General features: G+C 44.6%; 1 protein-coding gene across 2 annotated transcripts in view; it reads right to left on the bottom strand.

Annotated features, from left to right (window-relative positions):
- Window positions 1–20,984, bottom strand: part of JAG2 (jagged canonical Notch ligand 2) — a 328,883-nt gene that overhangs the window by 159,238 nt on the left and 148,661 nt on the right. For both annotated transcript variants that reach the window (XM_030213667.1, XM_030213668.1), the window contains exons 4-5: window positions 9,993–10,247; window positions 8,268–8,328 (exon numbers count right to left, since the gene is read on the bottom strand). In XM_030213667.1, the coding sequence (XP_030069527.1) occupies window positions 8,268–8,328; window positions 9,993–10,247 (316 nt within the window). The remainder of the gene's footprint in view (window positions 1–8,267; window positions 8,329–9,992; window positions 10,248–20,984) is intronic.

Below are 20,984 nucleotides of genomic sequence, written 5' to 3'. Positions count from 1 at the left end.
AGATAGATAGCGCTTACAGCGATGGTTCGAGAAGATGTCCAAGTCCATATCTGGATTGCCTATCGACAGATGGTAAGAACCTGTTCCTCCCTGTTTGTTCAGGTAATACATTGCTATTTGGTTGTTTGTGCGAATGAGTATTACCTGACTGAGGATACAGCCTTGGAAGGTTTTGAGAACATTCCAAACAGCTTGCAATTCCAGAAGGTTGATACGATCTTGTTTCTGCCTGCATACAGAATGCCTGACAGGAATTTAACCATCGCCTCCAAGAGAGGCTCATATAGTCCAATTCCACTCTGAAGTTCTCTATGTGGACATGTACAGCCACCTTAAAACCTCAGTATTGTCGATACCAAATCAGCAGAAGAAGAAAAGTAAATCCAATATCAAAGTCCACTCCTGCCTCCAGATAACCCTTGCAGGCTCTTCCTCTACCGCTACAGTGGGAGGGAAACCACCTAAGTGGCAAATTGTAATCATGATAGTGCTCCATCCTCTGTAGTTTTCCTTTAGTTTCCATTGGTCCCTCAGAAAAGGACAGAACCTAATGGACCACAACAGGAATAAACAGCCCCCTCATAACAAGGGAAATTATGCAGACAAAAAACCAGCAAAGGGCGGGCCTCTGGATTGATCTGTTGGGACTAATGGAAAGAAAATTATCAGGTAATAACTAATTTTACCTTCCATAGCGTCCCTCAGATCAATCCAGAGATGAGTGGGATGTACAAAAGCAGTCCCCAAAGTAGGGTGGGATCTCCAAAATAGACCAAGGCCCGAACCGAATCCCAAGACGGAGGCCGGAGCAGACAAAACTCCAAAAGGACTCACCAACACCAGATGAAATGAAAGGCATTCCCCAGATCACGGAGAAAAGGAAAAACACCCAACCTTAGTCATGAGCATGGAACCAGGCTCCATAAAAAGAAAGGCTCGAACATCAAAAGACTGAGGAAGAGTGATATGAGGCGAAAAGGAGATGGAACCCCCCCCCCCCCCCCCAACGCCGGAAACAATATAGATCTCCAAGCTGCAAAATACAGATCAGTCGCTGCATCATCCCGTAGAAGAAAGAGCATGACTCACAACGAAAAGCAGAGCCCAGAAAAGCCCAAGAGCCCCTGAGACCGGTCCATCCTGAACGATAGGAGTGTCTATCGTCATGCTGATCTGCTACGAAGCGAGGAAATGCGGACTGAACTGAGAAGTCAGACTGACAGAAAGGCATCACTCTTGAGAGACCGAGAGAATGCCTGGGTTACTCACCAAAGGGAGAATGAAGGCCATCTAGTAGCCATAGCAAAATAAGAGAGAAATCACAGCCCGACTCCCGCGAGGAGTCAAAGCCCAACAGTCACAGCCAGAACACCACCCTAGATGTCTACCGGAGTGACTCAGACCAGAACGCTAGGCTCACCCCCCAGAGAAGAGCTAAGCTTGACCGAGGAAACATGTCCGACAGACAACAATGGAGACAAGTGGACAACAGAGACAAGCCTAGCTAAAGCGACAGAGACTAAACACGTCCAACGCCCGGAAGGGCAAAGAACCAGAAACAGGTAAAGCTGGATACCCAGAACCAGATCAATTGCAACCTGCTGAAATGGTGTCAGGAATATCTGGAACAGCTGAGAGAGCTGATCCCAGACCCAGGAAAGACTGCCCTCCAGAGATAGAAAAATAGCCGCCTTCGGAGACAGAGTAAAAACCTACCTGCCGGACAGGCCAGACTCTACATGCAAGATGAAGGAGACCATGTGCCCAGCAAAGTGAAGCAGTCAAAGACAGCAGCAAACATACTGCCAGGCCCCAGTCCAGCCCGGTAGCTATAGACTGAGAAGTCTCGACAGAAGCAGAGGAAGAGTAGGTCAGCTGAACCAGAAAGAAGTCCGAAACCCAAAGACATGGTCCAACTCACTACCCAGAGATGGGGAGAGCCGTCCCCCTTTGGCTGCCCTCACCCCAACATTCAGTGACGTGCCAGTGCCACCATGGCAGGAAACCCAACACCAGCATAGAATCAGAGGAATATTGCTCATCCAGCGAAGGAGTAGGAAACGAGCAACCCGCACAGACGCCGAGGCACGACGTCCAACCACAGAACAAGGTCTGCCCATCAGAGACAGAAAAGAGCAGACACCCAGTGACAAAGTAAAGCTCCATAACTAGATAAGCAAAGATCGACTGCCCCATCCGAGGAGATTCTGGACGTCCCAAGAGGAAATAAGGCCCGCCGGCCTGGAACGGAACAAGGCATGACAGAGATGGAGCATGGCTCCATGCCCAGAGACCCAAGGCCTGACAGCCACAGGTGGAGCAAGGCTCAGCAACCAGAGCCAGGGCAAGGCCGAACAGCCTCAAGTGGAGCAAGGCTCGATGTTGAGAGACGGAAAAACTCAACGGCCACTACCAGAGCTAGGCTCTACTGTCGCCGCCAGAAAAAAGCTCAACAGCCGCAGCCACAGCAAAGTCCGACTGCTGCAGAAAGGCTCAAGAGCCAGAGCCGGGCCAATGCTGGATGGTCTCAAGTGGAGCAAGACTCGATGTTCAGAGACGAAAAAAACTCGACGGCCGCAGCCGAAGGAAGACTTGACGGCCGCAACCGGAAAAAAGCCTGACAGTCTCGAGAGAAGCAAGCCTCGACATTCAGAGATGGGGAACTCGACAGCCACAGCAAGCTTCAATGTCTCTAATCGAACTGAGATGCCGCAATGTGGCATGTTCTGCAACAGAACGTATAAAGAGGAATCCAATAAAATTTATATGGCTATGAGGCATATTTTCAAAGCACTTAGCCTTCCAAAGTTCCATAGGTTTCTATGGAACTTTGGAAGGCTAAGTGCTTTGAAAATATGCCTCAATGTGTTTGATTTTAACAAAATATTTCTAAAAAGCAAGGAAGAGACCTCAAAACGCCCGACCGCTTACTTTCAGTTTTCAGCGGCTTTAACTGGGGCCATGGTGTTCATCACCAGTCATAAAAACCTTGCTTGGAAAGAATTATTTTAACTTTTATTTCCAAATAGATTTTAACAATTTTGCTCTTTTTACAAGAAAACATTTTTAAAATATATTGACAATATCAATGCTAACTTCAAATTTTCTTTGGTTCATAAAAACCTTCACTGATTCTCATGAAGTGCTCTAAAGCAGCTTTACAAAGCTAAAGTAAAGTCGAGCACTTATCTGTTGCCAGACGGTGGCCCCATCCATTTGGACATCAGTACTGAAAGGGTAAATTAAGCCAATTTATATAACATTACATCATAGTTTTAAAACAGATAGTGATTGGCTTATCCATTTGGTTCTCACAAGTTAAATACTGTGTTGAATTATGGGTTCTTTGTTCAAAGCAGCACTAAGTTATGGTCAGATCAAGAGAGAGGGTAAGTCCAAAGAGTATTCTTTATTTGTAACATAGTAACATAGTAGATGACGGCAGAAAAAGACCTGCACGGTCCATCCAGTCTGCCCAACGAGATAACTCATATTTGCTGCTTTTTGTGTATACCCTACTTTGATTTGTACCTGTGTTCTTCAGGGCACAGACCGTATAAGTCTGCCCAGCACTATCCCCGCCTCCCAACCACCGGCTCCGGCACAGACCGCACAAGTCTGCCCAGCACCATCCCCACCTCCCAACCACCAGCCCCGCCTCCCAACCCCGGCTCCGGCACAGACCATACAAGTCTGTCCAGCACTATCCCCGCCTCCCAACCACCAGTCCCGCTGCCCACCACCGGCCCTGGCACAGACCGTACAAGTCTGTCCAGCACTATCCCCGCCTCCCAACCACCAGCCCCGCCTCCCGATCACTACCCAGAGATGGGGAGAGCCGTCCCCCTTTGGCTGCCCTCACCCCAACATTCAGTGACGTGCCAGTGCCTGATGTTCATATGAGTTTTTAATGTTTAAATCTTAGTCATTGTTCTTACAATGCTAGGTTTCAGTAATCTTTCCAATCATTAAATCTAAAAGCTGTATGAAAATGAAAGTTCTTTGTTTGAAACAAGCAACCAGCCATGGTTAAAATGAGATAAAATGCAAGTTTAAAATACAGCTTTTAACTTGCATTTTTATAGCAGTTTTTGTACATTAATTTTCCAATTGTTTTCCCTTATAATAAAATATATGGTAAATATTTTTCAGAAAAAAATTCTCTCAATGCTTTCTCTGTCGAAGCACAGCCCTTGAAAAAGCCCACAAGCGAAACGGATGGGGCCACCGTCGGGCAACAGATAAGTGCTCGACTTTACTTTATCTTTGTAAAGCTGCTTTAGAGCACTTCATGAGAATCAGTGAAGGTTTTTATGAACCAAAGAAAATTTGAAGTTAGCATTGATACTGTCAATATAATTTTAAAAAAATTTCTTGTAAAAAGAGCAAAATTGTTAAAATCTATTTGGAAATAAATTAAAGTTAAAATAATTCTTTCCACGCAAGGTTTTTATGACCAGTGATGAACACCACGGCCCCAGTTAAAGCCGCTGAAAACAAAGTAAGCGGTCGGGCGTTTTGAGGTCTTTTCCTTGCTTTTTAGAAATATTTTGTTAAAATCAAATATTATATTTCCATATAAATTTTATTGGATTCCTCTTTATATGTTTGGTGATCTTACATCTTGGAGTCCTGTATGGTAATCCTCCTACTATTGTCTACTTATGTTCTGCAACAGAGCCAGATACGAGGCCCCGAGCCGCAACCAAGCTCGACATCCAAGAGATGTGCAATTCCTAGATGGAGCCAGATACAAGGACTAGAGAGCAAACAGCACCAGTCGCGCAGTCCTGAGAAAACTAAACAGATGCCGACAGACAGGAGCAGGGTCTGACACCCCTAAACGGGGCAAGGCCAGACACCCCCAGATGGGGCAAGGTGTGAAAGTCGAAGACGACACATGGCACGATGTCCAAAATGGCACAAGTCTCCATGACCCAAGACTGAACCATACTGAGCAACTTGGGGCACAGAGCAGAGAACAAAGCAACAGTTACCATGCCACTCAGACACAAAGTTCCCCTGCGCAGCCTACCAGACCACCCCCAAAGGTGGAAACTAAGGAAGCCAGAAATTACATGAGGCAGAAACTCATCTGCAGCACAAAAGAAAACTTGTAAGATGCAGCCTACCAGAAGGCTGGCAAATGCCACTATCGGGAAGTCCAGCCCCAGCAAATAAGGCGTACCCACCAGACCAAAGCCTGTCCAAGCAGACCCTTACTAAGCAAAGTGCTGCGGACACCCAGGGCACCAAAACGCTGACTACCGCAGACACAGGAATGCTAGCATGCAGCCTGCGGAAAAATCCGGAAAAGGAGAAAGCAAGAAGCCTGAAAAACAGAACAGAGAACAACATCCGGAGACTGAGCAAAGCCCACATAAAATACCCTCGAAGCCCTGAGAAACCAAGCAGGCCTCCATGTCTACAGGCTTGAACAAGGCTCAACGTCCAGAGAAGGAGAAAAATCAACGCTCATAAAGCTGTGATAGCCATGGAATAAACTGCACACAGAAAACAGAGAAGAAAAACCTATCCAGGAATCAGAGCGGAGTAAAGCAGATGTGCACCTGAAAACCACAGGAGGGAAAGAAAAAACAGAACTGCCATGTAAGCCTCTAGAGGCATGATTACCATGGCAACCAGGAGAACTATGAGAGGAAAGCCTTAGCTGCAGCCAAAAAACAACAGATCTTCCAGCACCATGGGGTCAACAAGAGCATAATTTTTTTAAATATATTTGCCAGATATGCAAGACCTGGATTGGCCACTGCTGGAAACAGTAGGCTGGGCTTGCAGGCCCTTGGCTGTCCCAGTATGGCAATACCTATGAACTTATGTAGCTAAACATGCTAGCTGCGCTACCAAAGCTAGCAAGTGAGGGAACCTGAGGGAAAATAAGACCTCACCCACTACAGACATGCAACATACAAAAGAGGAACCTATCCAATGCTACACATAGCCCATAGGAGAGGTATTCTGAGCCAACCCAGCAGCAGAAAGTGGGTTTAAAAGTGCCCCATTACCACACTGTAAGAAGAGCCGGGGACCTGCACAATACCAAGGAAGTAGTGAGAACCTAGTGCAGGCAAATCCAGACAGCAAAAAATAGCAGTAAATACTATTTTATGAAGAGAAGTACTAATAACGTTCCCCTGATGCTAAAAAAAAAAATGCTGTTCCTAAACGAGGAAACCAGCTAAGTTACCAGTGACCCAAGCTGTCCCGCGAGGAAAATGAGGTGCAGCCCCCGAAATGCCCTCACTGCAACTGTTACACAGCGGAAGAAAAGCAATTGTCACATGAAATAGGACCAAGCTAAACACTCAAGAAACCCAGAGTTCACCGAGAAAAAAAAAAATGTGGGGTACAACAAATGTTCCCCTCCCCCCTCGCCGGGCTCAGCCGACGAGCAGATATCGGGTTGGAAATAAGTCCTACTACCCTGAGCCCAAGCACCTCCGCCAGTACTCTGAGCGCGCTTCCGGGGATACCAAAGGCCAGCCTGACCCACGAAACTGAAAAGTGCCTGAAGGCGCAGCACTAAGCAGTAAGCCCCAGCATAAGATGGCGTCAGTGACGGCGAGAATCCGCCAAAACTACAGCGCGGTCTGGTCAAGTACAAACGGAGCACTGAAATAACGTTTCCCTGCTAGCGCCCAAACAGAGAAATAAAACACATCCGTGCTCAGGGCCACGCGAGGCAAATAAACTGAACGAACAGCTCCCAACGGTAAAAGAAGGAAATGGCACTCACCTTATAAGAATGCAGAAAACAGAGGCCAAAGGGAGGAAAATACCAACCGCTGTTGTGTCCAGCACAGAGCTGAAATGCCATTATTTACTATATCTCTGCTACTATTTTTTTTTTTCAGAGGCAGGAGTGTCAGGGAGAAGCAGAAAACTAGAGCCAAGCTTGGAGACAGGGAAGGGGTGGGGGGGGGGGGGGGGGAACCTGGCACCACCAGGTGTACCCCTTACTGGCCCAACATGGCTACGAACCCCTAGCTCAACTAAACCTGAGGGAATAGGATAGGAGCAAATCCCAATCCAGAGAGCTGCACAGGATATGTCCATCCACCTGCTGAGATAGAGAGAATACCGAGATTAAAGTGGCTGCACATGTCCACATATAGTAAGACTCCTAAGTTCTCTCTATCTCCACCTGCTGGTAAGGGGACATAACCCACTCATCTCTGGATTGATCTGTGGGACACTATGGAAGTGCTTCTTAATTTTAATAACTGATTTTAGCAACTAATTTTTTTTGTTACATTTGTACCCTGCGCTTTCCCACTCATGGCAGGCTCAATGCGGCTTACACGGGGCAATGGAGGGTTAAGTGACTTGCCCAGCGTCACAAGGAGCTGCCTGTGCCTGAAGTGGGAATTGAACTCAGTTCCTCAGGACCAAAGTCCACCACCCTAACCACTAGGCCACTCCTAATTGACTAATTAGCTGACAAACAGATCTGGGATCCATGCTCAAGTTTGGGCAACCTATACAGAATCTGGGGGACAGCTAGCATCAGGACATGACAAGTTTAGGAATGCTACAATGGCTGTTTTAAGGCTTTGCCAGGTTAAAGATGGGTTAAAACCCTGAGGCAGATACAAATGAAAGTTCATGGTGCCTTAGCATCCTAGTAGGGTCAAATTATAATTGAAACAAAAGTCTAAGGGGCCCTTTTACTAAGCCACGGTAGATTCTGTGTGTGTGCAACCTGCACCCAAATGAGACTACCACCAGGTCAGCACGCCCTCCTAGCAGTAATTTCAGATTTGGTGCGAACCCATAACATGTGGATGATTTATTTCCTCCTATGTGCGCCAGTTCAGGCAGTAATCAGCACTTATCGGCACTTAGCGCGTGCCGATCGGTCACCGCATCTGTAGCGCGGGAGCCTTTACCACTAGATCAATGGGTGGCGTTAAGGGCTCAGGATAGCTTTGGGTGTGCATTGGTTTCATTTTTACCACAAGCCCTTTTCCCATCCCATTAAAAAAGCCCTTTTTTGTAGATGGGGTAAAAACTGAACCAACGCACACCCAATACACGTGCCTACACTACCACTGGGCACTTTTTACCACGACTTAGTAAAAGGGCCCCTAAAAGAGGCATAAGGAAGCTGTTTGACAAAAAACCCTAGGGGGGGTGGGGGGGGGGGGGAAGATCTTTGCTGTGTCTTCATAATTAAGTTTGTGTGCGCGAACACTGTACACCAATGTCTTCCTCCTTGCAAATAGTATCAATGAAAACATACTTACTTGCACTCCCCAGGTTCACTGCAGCCCCCGTGGAGTAAATCACAACCTTGCTTGCACACAGCTGTTAAAAAAAAAAGACAAAAAGACAGATGCACCATTCAATTCCGGCATCACAACAGCTAATATCTGAATGTATAATTCTTGAAATGTATGCAACTAACGTAAGCTCCAAAAACTATATGGTTTCAACTTGACCTGCTCTACAAGAAAACACTGGAAAATGGAAAAGTAACCAATCCATCCTAGCTCATTCTGGCTATCAGTCAAATTCATTTGTGAAAACTGCTAACAAAAGCAAAATCACCCAAATTACAATATTTTTTGTTCATTTGTACATTTAAGACACTTGACCACCAAGTGTAGCCCAAAGGCTGCAGTACTAGGGCAGGGACTTGCTTGACAAGCGTTTTTTGGGGGTGGGATAAATGGTTTCCTGATCTCTTCTTCCAAATGTCACATCCACAGATGCACATTTCTCAATACAAGCGAAGAAAAGAATACATAGGTGCTTCAAGTAGATTTGCATACTATGGAGGCAGTGCTTGCAAATCTCTCTCCTGCATATTCATTGTGGTTATCCTGAAAATGCTGACCTGCCTGCAGCTCTCGAGGACCGGAGTTGCCTACCCCTGGTTTAGACCAATTAAAACATGGTGTGGCATAAATCCAAGCACGTAGATTTACGCGCACTGGGCTATCTATATATATCTATATCAGAACGCCCACTCCCCCACCTATAACCATGCCCCTTTCTGCCTGCATGCATTAGAAGTTAGGCACACTTCATTACAGAATACGTTTAGTGAGCTCTGCACATAAATTCTAATTAGTGTTCATTATTGCTTGTTAAGTGCTGTTATCAGTGCCATTAGCTTGTAAAGCTTTTACCCCCTTAACATGATGTAGGCAAAATTCAACAGAAATAAAAAAGGGATAAATTAAAACCCTAAAGAAAAATTCCAAAACAGATTTCAATAAACCAGGGCTGCCACCAGAAAGGCACCGTGGCTAGAAATTGATATGGAAATGAAAAATGGATATAAAGTTTAAAAAATATACAAACATTTAACAATAAAATTGAGATTTTGAGCCGATGAAGAATTCAGTCCTTGAAAGTCACACGACATTGCAATAGTGACCGGGGACATACAGAGGCTTTCTTCCTTTAATTACAATAATTAGTGAGCACCACGGTGTAACACCCACTGAGTAGGTATTGAAATTATTTTCTTTGGTTTAGTGGTTGAGTCCATTTGATTTAAAGTGATATTACATACTAAAACAAACACACAGTAGTTATGGTGTGAGACTACAGCACTAAGACTACCAATGTAGTACTGTGAGCAAAGAACTGCAAACCAAGAAAGACTGGTTAACTCTAATCTTCATAGACTCAGATTGGAAACATTGAGCATGGACATGCAACCTATCTTGTGGAGATACTTTTTCATAACTATAAAAATGCACCAGCAATACAAAAGCAATGGGATATTATCATAAGGTTTATTACAAACTTTTCTGTCCTCTAAGGCCCAAGATAAGCTTCATTAACCTTGAAACTAGATTTATCTGTTATAGTAGAGTACATACTTCATAAAATGTAATTTCTTGCAAACTAGGCATAATTTCAGAAACATCCTGACAGAAAATTGCCAAAACATACAACCTGTCCTAAAACTAAAAAAGTTAAAAAAAAAAAAAAAAAATTAAAAATTAAAAAGTTACCTTGTTTACATTCTTCTCCCATCCAGCCCTCCATGCAAGCCTTGTTTCCATACTGGTCACAAGTATAATGACCAATAAAGTTATTTAGGGGTCTGCAAAATTTATTGCATAAGGTGCCATAGTAATTCTCATCACATTTCACTCGTATTTTGAAATCAAAATGGGCTACGTGTCCATTTAGCTGCATAGGTGTCCAATGATCTTCAGGACTTATCACTCCAGCATGCATGACTCTGTCAATTAACAGCTTATCATCTAAATAAAAAATAAAAAAAAAGAGAGAAAACAGTATTAGCAAACTGAAAACAAACTGAACACATACTAATCTAACATCTTCCTCTATGTACAGAAGAATCAAATCTAGTTTTTAAGGCTACAAGTGAACTTCAACAAACTGAAGTAGCTTAGTTCAAAAGCAAAACATTTAACACGTCTATTCAGAAATAAAACCCTTACCTGAGGCACCAGAGAAGTTTGCTTGTACAAGACACTTAAAATTATGTTGATAAATTCCACTAGGAAATTCTGATAACAGGATGCAGACTATTTCTTCACAACATAGCCACCATAGTAGAGGAACAAATGACCACTACAAAATTCTCAGAGCCAACAGGAAAAATAGGGTTGAAGGATGAATCTTCCAACACTAGATACTCATATACTGTTCTCAAAAGCAGTGTTTATTAAACAGACAGCTAAGACTAGCTGGCTATTTCTTCATGCAATCTTTTCCCTCAATTCTACTTTATTTGAATACATGTCTATTGACCATGGTCAAACAAAATTTCCTTGGAGTTTCAGTAAGTTCAACTGGAAGGAAAAATTATTTACTTATATAGGTAAGAGGCACAGAGCCCACCTTTGGGGCTTTAGGAGACAAAGTGAAGAATTCCCAACTGGAGTTCACTTCCCAGACCTGTGGATAAGTCACTGAACTCCATGTTGATCATGAAGAAACCCAAGAGACTGCCTGTTTTGAAGAAGAATATCTGGCTTTAAAAAAAAAAAAAAAAAAAAGACTTTGCAAAGTATAACTTTTTTCTGACAAAAAGAAAACTGCAGCGTCCCGCTGTAGAAAAGGGAGATGAAGACACAGGTCAATTGGTTGAGAGGTGCCCAGCTTTCCTTCTAATAAGTTCTGGGAGAAGAGGATATTTCTCTGGTAAGTGAACAAATTTTGCTTGTGCTTTCGGAACTTGAAGATTGGAGTTTAAAGGAGGAACTGTAAGTTAGTGATAGGCTGATATCCTTAATACTTTAGCAAGTTTTAAATTACGGAAAAACTCAAAAAACACTAAGATGGAGTCAGCAGTCCAGCAGCGAGAGGGGTGCTATCCAGTCTTTTGCATTGAGTGTCACATGTATGATTATCTCCCAATTGGTGAGGTGTCATATGTGTGTGCCCGATGCAAAGAGCTCCTAGCTCTCAGAGAACGTGTCCGTTCTCTTGAGGCTAGAGTAGCAGACTTGATGGAGCTGAGGGAGACAGAGAGGTACATAGAGGAGACCTACAGGGATGTTGTAGAGAAGTCCCACCTCCAGTCAGGTAGCCCCTGTGCTACCTTGGAGGAGGGAGGTCTCCTAGAAGGAGAGCATCACCCTGGTGAAGTAGGAAGTACTCCTGTAGCCAGGACCTGCCCACCAGGGGATGTACTATCCTTTCGCACCGAGGATATATCTCCAAATATTGCCCGGGAGGGAAAGGTTAGGACAGCTGTTGTACTTGGTGATTCGATCATTAGGCATATAGATAGCTGGGTGGCTGGTGGACGTGAGGATCGCCTGGTGACTTGCCTGCCTGGTGCGAAGGTGACGGACCTCACGCGTCACCTAGATAGGATTTTATATAGTGCTGGGGAGGAGACGGCTGTCTTGGTACATGTGGGTACTAATGACATAGGAAAATGTGGGAGAGAGGTTCTGGAAGCAAAATTTAGGCTCTTAGGTAGAAAGCTGAAATCCAGATCCTCCAGGGTAGCATTTTCTGAAATGCTACCTGTGCCACGCGCAGGGCCCAAGAGACAGGCAGAGCTCCAGAGTCTCAATGCGTGGATGAAACGATGGTGCAGGGAGGAGGGCTTTAGATTTGTTAGGAACTGGGCAACATTCTGGGGAAGGGGGAGCCTATTCCGAAAGGATGGGCTCCATCTTAACCAGAGTGGGACCAGGCTGCTGGCATCGGCGTTTAAGAAGGAGATAGAGCAGCTTTTAAACTAGAAATGGGGGGAAGGCCGACAGTCGCTCAAAAGAGCATGGTTCGGGATAAGGTATCTTTCAAAGATATCACCATAACAGGGAAGATAGAGTATCCTGATAGTGAGGTTGCAAAAGAGATTGTAGTAGATCGGGTATCCTTAAATAACAATAAAAATCAGACAAAAGATTGCCAATTAATACTGTCAAGTACTAAGCATGATGTACTTAGGAACAACAAACATAGTTTGAAATGTCTATATGCGAATGCCAGGAGCCTAAGAACTAAGATGGGGGAGTTAGAATATATTGCACTAAATGAGAAATTAGATATAATAGGCATCTCTGAGACCTGGTGGAAGGAGGATAACCAGTGGGACACTGTCATACCGGGGTACAAATTATATCGTAGTGATAGGGTGAATCGGATTGGTGGAGGGGTAGCATTGTATATTAACGAGAGCCTTGAATCAAATAGATTGAAAATTCTGCAGGAAACAAAACACTCCTTGGAATCACTGTGGATTGAAATTCCATGTGCAAAGGGGAAAAGGATAGTGATAGGAGTGTACTACCGTCCGCCTGGGCAGGACGAACAGACGGATGCGGAAATGTTAAAGGAAATCAGGGACGCAAACAAACTGGGCAACACAATAATAATGGGGGATTTCAATTACCCGCATATAGACTGGGTTAATGTAACATCTGTACACGCAAGGGACATAAGATTTCTTGATGAAATCAAGGACAGCTTCATGGAACAGCTAGTTCAGGAGCCGACAAGAGAAGGAAAAATACTAGACTTAGTCCTTAGTGGTGCTCATGATCTAGTGCAGGGGGTAACGGTACGAGGGCCGCTTGATAACAGTGATCATAATATGATCGGTTTTGATATTGGCATTGAAGGAAGTGAAACTAGGAAATCAAGTACGCTAGCGTTTAACTATAGAAAAGGTGATTACGACAAAATGAGAAAAATGGTGAAAAAAAGACTGAAAGGAGCAGCTCGCAGAGTAAAAAACTTGCGTCAGGCGTGGATGCTGTTTAAAAACACCATCCTGGAGGTTCAGGACAAATATATTCCACGTATTAGAAAAAAGGGAAAAAAGACTAAACGTCAGCCGGCGTGGCTAAACAGTAAGATAAAGGAAGTCATTAGAGCCAAAAAACAATCCTTCAGAAAGTGGAGAAGAGAACCAACTGAAAGTAACAGGATAGATCATAAGGAATGCCAAGCCAAATGCAAAGCGGAGATAAGGAGGGCAAAAAAGGACTTTGAGAAGAAATTAGCGTTGGAAGCAAAAATACATAGTAAAAATTTTTTTAGATACATTAAAAGCAGGAAACCGGCCAAAGAGTCGGTTGGGCCGCTGGACGAAAATGGTGTTAAAGGGGCGATCAGGGAGGACAAAGCCGTAGCGGAGAAATTAAATGAATTCTTTGCTTCGGTCTTCACCGAGGAGGATTTGGGGGGGACACCGGTGCCGGAAAGAATATTTGAAGCGGGGGAGTCGGAGAAACTAAACAAATTCTCTGTAACCTTGGAGGATGTAATGGGTCAGTTCAGCAAGCTGAAGAGTAGTAAATCACCGGGACCTGATGGTATTCATCCCAGAGTATTAATAGAACTAAAAAATGAACTTGCGGAGCTACTGTTAGAAATATGCAATCTGTCCCTAAAATCGAGTGTAGTACCGGAAGACTGGAGGGTAGCCAATGTTACTCCGATTTTTAAGAAGGGTTCCAGAGGAGATCCGGGAAATTATAGACCGGTGAGTCTGACGTCGGTGCCGGGCAAGATGGTGGAGGCTATTATTAAGAATAAAATTGCAGAGCATATACAAAAACATGGACTGATGAGACAAAGTCAGCACGGATTTAGTGAAGGGAAGTCTTGCCTCACCAATCTAATGCATTTTTTTGAGGGGGTAAGCAAACATGTGGACAATGGGGAGCCGGTTGATATTGTATATCTGGATTTTCAGAAGGCGTTTGACAAAGTGCCGCACAAAAGACTCCTGAAGAAATTGCAGAGTCATGGAATCGGAGGTAGGGTATTATTATGGATTAAGAACTGGTTGAAAGATAGGAAGCAGAGAGTAGGATTGCGTGGCCAGTATTCTCAGTGGAGGAGGGTAGTTAGTGGGGTCCCGCAGGGGTCTGTGCTGGGTCCGTTGCTTTTTAATGTATTTATAAATGACCTAGAGATGGGAATAACTAGTGAGGTAATTAAATTCGCCGATGACACAAAATTATTCAGGGTCGTCAAGTCGCAGGAGGAATGTGAACGATTACAGGAGGACCTTGCGAGACTGGGAGAATGGGCGTGCAAGTGGCAGATGAAGTTCAATGTTGACAAGTGCAAAGTGATGCATGTGGGTAAGAGGAACCCGAATTATAGCTACGTCTTGCAAGGTTCCGCGTTAGGAGTTACGGATCAAGAAAGGGATCTGGGTGTCGTCGTCGATGATACGCTGAAACCTTCTGCTCAGTGTGCTGCTGCGGCTAGGAAAGCAAATAGAATGTTGGGTGTTATTAGGAAGGGTATGGAGTCCAGGTGTGCGGATGTTATAATGCCGTTGTATCGCTCCATGGTGCGACCGCACCTGGAGTATTGTGTTCAGTACTGGTCTCCGTATCTCAAAAAAGATATAGTAGAATTGGAAAAGGTACAGCGAAGGGCGACGAAAATGATAGTGGGGATGGGACGACTTTCCTATGAAGAGAGGCTGAGAAGGCTAGGGCTTTTCAGCTTGGAGAAGAGACGGCTGAGGGGAGATATGATAGAAGTGTATAAAATAATGAGTGGAATGGATCGGGTGGATGTGAAGCGACTGTTCACGCTATCCAAAAATAATAGGACTAGAGGGCATGAGTTGAAGCTACAGTGTGGTAAATTTAAAACGAATCGGAGAAAATTTTTCTTCACCCAACGTGTAATTAGACTCTGGAATTCGTTTCCGGAGAACGTGGTACGGGCGGTTAGCTTGACGGAGTTTAAAAAGGGGTTAGATAGATTCCTAAAGGACAAGTCCATAGACCGCTATTAAATGGACTTGGAAAAATTCCGCATTTTTAGGTATAACTTGTCTGGAATGTTTTTACGTTTGGGGAGCGTGCCAGGTGCCCTTGACCTGGATTGGCCACTGTCGGTGACAGGATGCTGGGCTAGATGGACCTTTGGTCTTTCCCAGTATGGCACTACTTATGTACTTATGAGCACCCTCTGTCCCTTAGTCCTCAATATAAAACTTGCGTGTTTCGCCTTCTGAAATGAGGGTGTACCTTTCTGGGTGACCATGTCATTTTAAATGTTTTACATGGTAGCCAGATGTTTTGATGCCTTCCACTCAGCCAGCACTATCTGAAAGACAGCCCTATACAAGAGAAAGGCCTTAGATAAATCCATGACTACACATAGGGGACAGTTAGCAATATTAATCATCGGTCATGGCAGCCACTTTGAGAGTAGAGCAAGCATAGACTATACCCCTAGACCACCAGGGTTTGTAAGATAAGCCATAGGCCCAAGTGGGGCATCTACAGGTGGGCTGGGGGGAGGGGGGGAGGCAATTCCTGTTTGGAGATGAGAGTGAGTTAAGCAGGACAGCACAAATTTTCGACTTCCACTGAAAACACATGGTCAGCTTTGGCCGAAACCATGGCTGTAGCCTTTCTGCTGAAACCAACAATAGGCAGAAAAGGGATTTGGGGTACTGTCTGACATATGCTTTTCCCCCTCCCCATAAGCCCCTGCAGTCCCAAAAATCAAATGGATGTCACCTCTAGGTGATTGATGGGTTATGGAAATTCCATAATCTTTAGTATATTCCAAAGTGTGTGGGTTTTTTTCCTGCTTGGAGGAAAAGCCTTACATGTCATGATGTATCTCTGAAATTCAGTTATACTGTCAGTTGTTCACGGAGTACTCACATTGCATCATTGGCATAAAAACCTCCAGTGTGTTTATTTTAATTAGTTCTGTCATAAATTTTAACCACTCTCTCAGAGGTAAGTATATCGTTTAACTAGTTTGACTTATCTGAGCAGTCGCACAGTTGTGTGCTGTCTACGGCCAACTGTGGCCAGAGTTTTTGGTCCTTCTTCAGGGTCCGTGGATACGAGACTGTTTGCTGCTCTTACTCATCTATTCAATTGTGTTTTTATGTCCATGATGCAAGTGAGTACTCTGTGAACAACTGACAGTATAACTGTGAATTTCAGAGATACATCACGACACGTGAGGCTTTTCCTCCAAGTAGAAAAAAAAAAAACACACGCTTTGGAATATACTAAGGATTATATTAGATTATAGTATTAGTATGTTTTAGCTTGCTCATTTCAAGATTCAGAACAACATCTGTGGAAATTCCAACCAGGACCACAGACCTTGTGCAATACGAACCATGCAGTGCCCCCCCCCCCCCCCCCCAAAACCCTGACAGCTCAAATTAGTAGTTAGCATTACCTACTCGGGCAGCCCTTTGAGAAGATGGGGAATGATCCACCTACCAGGTCACTCTCACCAGAAGTGGGAGTTGAAGATCAAATGCCTTGAGCCGAGTTGCCAATTAAGAGAATATCGCCTGCTACAGTGGACACACATGAGTTCTTGCCCACGGCACCACTTCGAGTTGCTTCATGAACTAAGGAGTTGCAGCTAGTAACAGGTCAAAGGAGACTCCTGTGCACATAGCTCCTGCTTCTGGACCTACGGCTTCAGGAAGTGTTCTTTGATAAGGTACACAGCTCCTTATCTGGTACTGAATCAAAGTCAAAAGGTATTCCAGCTCTTGAGTTGGGGCGGGGGGGGGGTGGTGGGATAACAGAAAACTGACTCAGCATAATTTACCAGCCATGCCTGGCAATTGAGGTGCCGAATCACCTCTGCCATGGCTGACTAAGTTCACATCAAGTCAACTGGGATCAGCCAATCATCCAGGTACAGAAACACCCATATGCCCTATCTGCAGAAATGCATTGCCATGGTCTGGGATGCTATTGCCAGGCCAAAGGGGAGAGCTTTGAACTTTTCTGCATTTTTGGCCAGACATTTTCCAAAGCTCAAACACATGAAGCATTTGTTGAGCTCCCAGACAGCAATGTGTAGCTAAGCAGACAGACCAAAGAAATCATCAACAGTACAGTTTCCATATAGAAATGCAGAACTTGGAGGGAAGCACTGATCCCCTTGATATCCAAGACAGGCCTGTAAGAGCCACCTTTCTTGGGGACCACGAAATAGCTAGAAGCAACCCCACTCCTGATGGGATTACAGGCTCCACCACTTCCAGCTGTAACAGCTGAAGGGAACGCCACTGCAGGGGGGACACCATAAAGACATCAAACAGGTTCAGTGAATTCCAGGGTATATTCCTGGTACACCACCTCCAGAAGCCAATGGAGGTGGAGGTAATGTATTCCAGCCTGTGGTGGAACAGAATCCGTCTCCCACTTGTACAAATATGGGGCCTCACAGACTCACTGGGGTCCCTTACCAGTGCAACCTCTTCTGATTGTGAAAGTTGACTGGCTTCAGGACACCTGTCAAAGAAAAAGCAAACACAGTCCCTGCCTCAACCTAAAGTTACCCCCTCCCCCAAAGGTGCAAGGAGCTGTATATAAAAGTGATCCTCCAGGAACCTCTGAAGCCAGGCCTTGTCCAAGTTTGTCAGTTTGTCCACATCTTCCCCAAACAAGTGGCCCCGAAACAGCAGCTTGCTCAGACATGCCTTAGAGACTGCATCAGCCTCCCACTGCCTCAGATACAAATCCTCCAGGGCTGGGGCAACGATCCTAGAGGCCAACTGTGAGAATATGTGGACCAAGTCATAAAATATCAACTAGGACAGCCATCCCCAATTCAAATTGACACCTCAGAGGCTTACTGGAGCTGCTGAAACCAGCAAAGCAGGGTGTGGGCTACTTAGGCCCCACAGTTCAAACCTTTGACCCCGACAGCTAAAGAGCAGAAGGCCTGCTTGAAAAGTTGTTCCACCTTCCTGTCATGGGCATCCTTAAGGGAAGAGACCACTTCCATTGGGACTGTCTTCTCAGAAACTGCTGTGACCAGATTATTCACATTGGGGAGTCAAAACAATCTGTCCTAGTCCTCACAAGGCAAGGGATAGAACCTGCAACAGCCTGGTGCCTCAAAGTACATCCACTGATGCCTTCCACTCAGCCAGCACTATCTGGAAGACAGCCCTATACAAGAGAAAGGCCTTAGAAGGTCTCTTACAGAACTGCCCCTCTGCTAGGTCCCAGGGGGAGGAGAGCAGGCAAGAAGAGATTCTGGGACCATGCCCAGATACCTACTCGACTGCCTATGTCTCTTGGTGTACACCGCCTTAGGTGAATCTGTTCATAAAGGCAGTTACTAAATCCCAATAAATAAATAAATAGGGCTAGGGGTTTCCTGAGGGTCCTGTGCCTGGACAAAGATAAGCTGCTCAAGTTTGGGGCTGTCATTTGCAGACTTGGCCATGCACATTCTACCAGAGCCTGCATCTAAATGGCTCCCAGGAGCCCTACAGGGCAACATGGCTGCTGTTTCTGCTAAATTTGGAGGATTTGTGGGCTGCATGGTCTGAGTGTGAGTGACTGGGCAAATGGTGATACTTCTATCAGCTCACCTGAGGCCAGAATGGCTAAAATTAGGGTGGGGCAATATAGCTTCGGCAAAAGGGAGCTGGCAGCAATGCTAAGTCACTAGTTCCCCTAGATCACACAATGCTGACTGCCTTGCATGCCCTAACGAAGAATTTTCCCTCCTGAATCTAGGATCTGGCAGAGAACCAGCCAGAAAACTATAAGAAGATAATGTAAAGCCAAATGAGACCACTTTTTTCTTTTATTTGCTGCAGGGGAGATCAAAACATTGGAGGGGGGAGAGATAGAACACTGCTGCCCCCTCCCCCAGCAAGGACCCTGCAGGGACCGTTGCAAATAGCCTAACCAAGCTAAAACCCATGGGCTGGAACTTGGCACTGTGTACGACAAAGCACCTCTTGAACTCAACCGGGGTAAGGACTGTGGCCCAAACCCCAGGAGCACCTAGGCCCAAGGACTCTGCCTTGAGGGACAAAGATTATGGACTGCGCCCTGGGGAATCAGGCCTACACAAGGGACCTGCTGCACCAGACCAGATCTACACCATCTGCTGGATGTATATTACTATGGAGAATTCCAGGCTGCACCAACCCTTATACTGGTGAGGTCACTGAAATATTTCAGTATCTCTACCTCCATCTGCTGGTAGGGGGGACTCAACCTATTTGTCTGCACTGGCCTAGAAGGATAAGGGAACACAAACGGTGTGTGATTTTCCTCACCATTTAAGATACTGGCATATTTTAAGAAGAGCAACAGGTATGAAAATGAAAAGCAGCTCCAGCAAACAGGCTAGCACTCCTACTTAAATATGAATTGGATAGATGTAGCTCAGTATAAAACACTGTAGTAGTCCAGGTTTTTTCGGTGCTTTATACATCAGTTTCTTGTTCTAAAAACAGTAAAAGAGAAACAAGGTTCTCCCATGGCCTGCAGTAAAGAGTCCAAGTATGTGGAGGAGTGGCCTAGTGGTTAGAGCACCGGTCTTGCAATCCAGAGGTGGCCGGTTCAAATCCCACTGCTGCTCCTTGTGATCTTGGGCAAGTCACTTAACCCTCCATTGCCTCAGGTACAAACTTAGATTGTGAGCCCTCCCGGGACAGAAAAATATTCAGAGTACCTGAATGTAGCTCACCTTGAGCTACTACTGAAAAAGGTGTGAGCAAAATCTAAATAAATAAATTAAACAAAGGAAACGTCCCGTTGCTTTTAAGCCCATTCAATACCTTGCTGGCAGTAAGGATGGTTGATTTCCTAATAGATTTTAGAGAGGCTTTAGAGATGTTAGATTTTGAGAGGTTTGTAAGAATGTTCTCTCAGTATGTTCTTTGCAGATAAAGAACCTTTATTGGATAGATTTATTTTTAAAAACAAATCCATTTGGACACCTCCTGGGGTATTAAGACACTGATAGTGGAGGAGTGGCCTAGTGGTTACAGTGGTGAACTGGGTTCGATTCCCACTGCAGGCACAGGCAGCTCCTTGTGACTCTGGGCAAGTCACTTAACCCTCCATTGCCCCAGGTACAAATAAGTACCTAAGCCGCATTGAGCCTGCCATGAGTGGGAAAGCGCCGGATACAAAAAAAAAAATTAGTGATACAAGATGTTACTGAAGAACGTGTAAAAGATTATGGATTTAAAAATTTGACTAGGAAGGAACAGGCCCTGGCTAACCTTCAATCAGTTGTTAATATAGTGGTCAGAAGGGCTGAAAAAAATGGTGCAGTGGTTGTCCTGAATAAAGAATATTATGATGAAAAAATCTACAGTCAATTGAGGGACAGTGATACTTAAGCACAATTAACAAAATCCTACTTCTAGGTTACAAGAATTAAGATTGTTACAAAACAGGCAGCTCTGTAATAATCTTTCCATTTTTTAATGTAACGTACCCTCTGGTATCTCAGTTTTATACTGTTCCTAAAATACATAAAAGTTTGTTAAGACCTCCTGGGAGACCTATAGTTTCATCATGTAAATCTTTTTTGAAAACCATTATCCAAATTCACAGATTGGTTCTACCTTCAGGATGCCCGTTTTAATCTCTAGAGACCTCCTCCTCATTAAATCCCTACTACTTTTTTGCAGTCACTAGCAAAAATTACGTTTTTGAGAATTTTTTTGCTTTTTAATGAACAATTGTACTTGCAAAAAAAAAAAAAAAAAAAGGGAGTAGCTATGGGAG

Source organism: Microcaecilia unicolor, chromosome 9 (assembly GCF_901765095.1).
Source record: "Microcaecilia unicolor chromosome 9, aMicUni1.1, whole genome shotgun sequence".
Classification (NCBI taxonomy): Eukaryota; Metazoa; Chordata; class Amphibia; order Gymnophiona; family Siphonopidae; genus Microcaecilia; species Microcaecilia unicolor.
The sequence above is the reverse complement of the archived record's forward strand: the minus strand, read 5'-3'. Positions and strand labels throughout refer to the sequence as shown.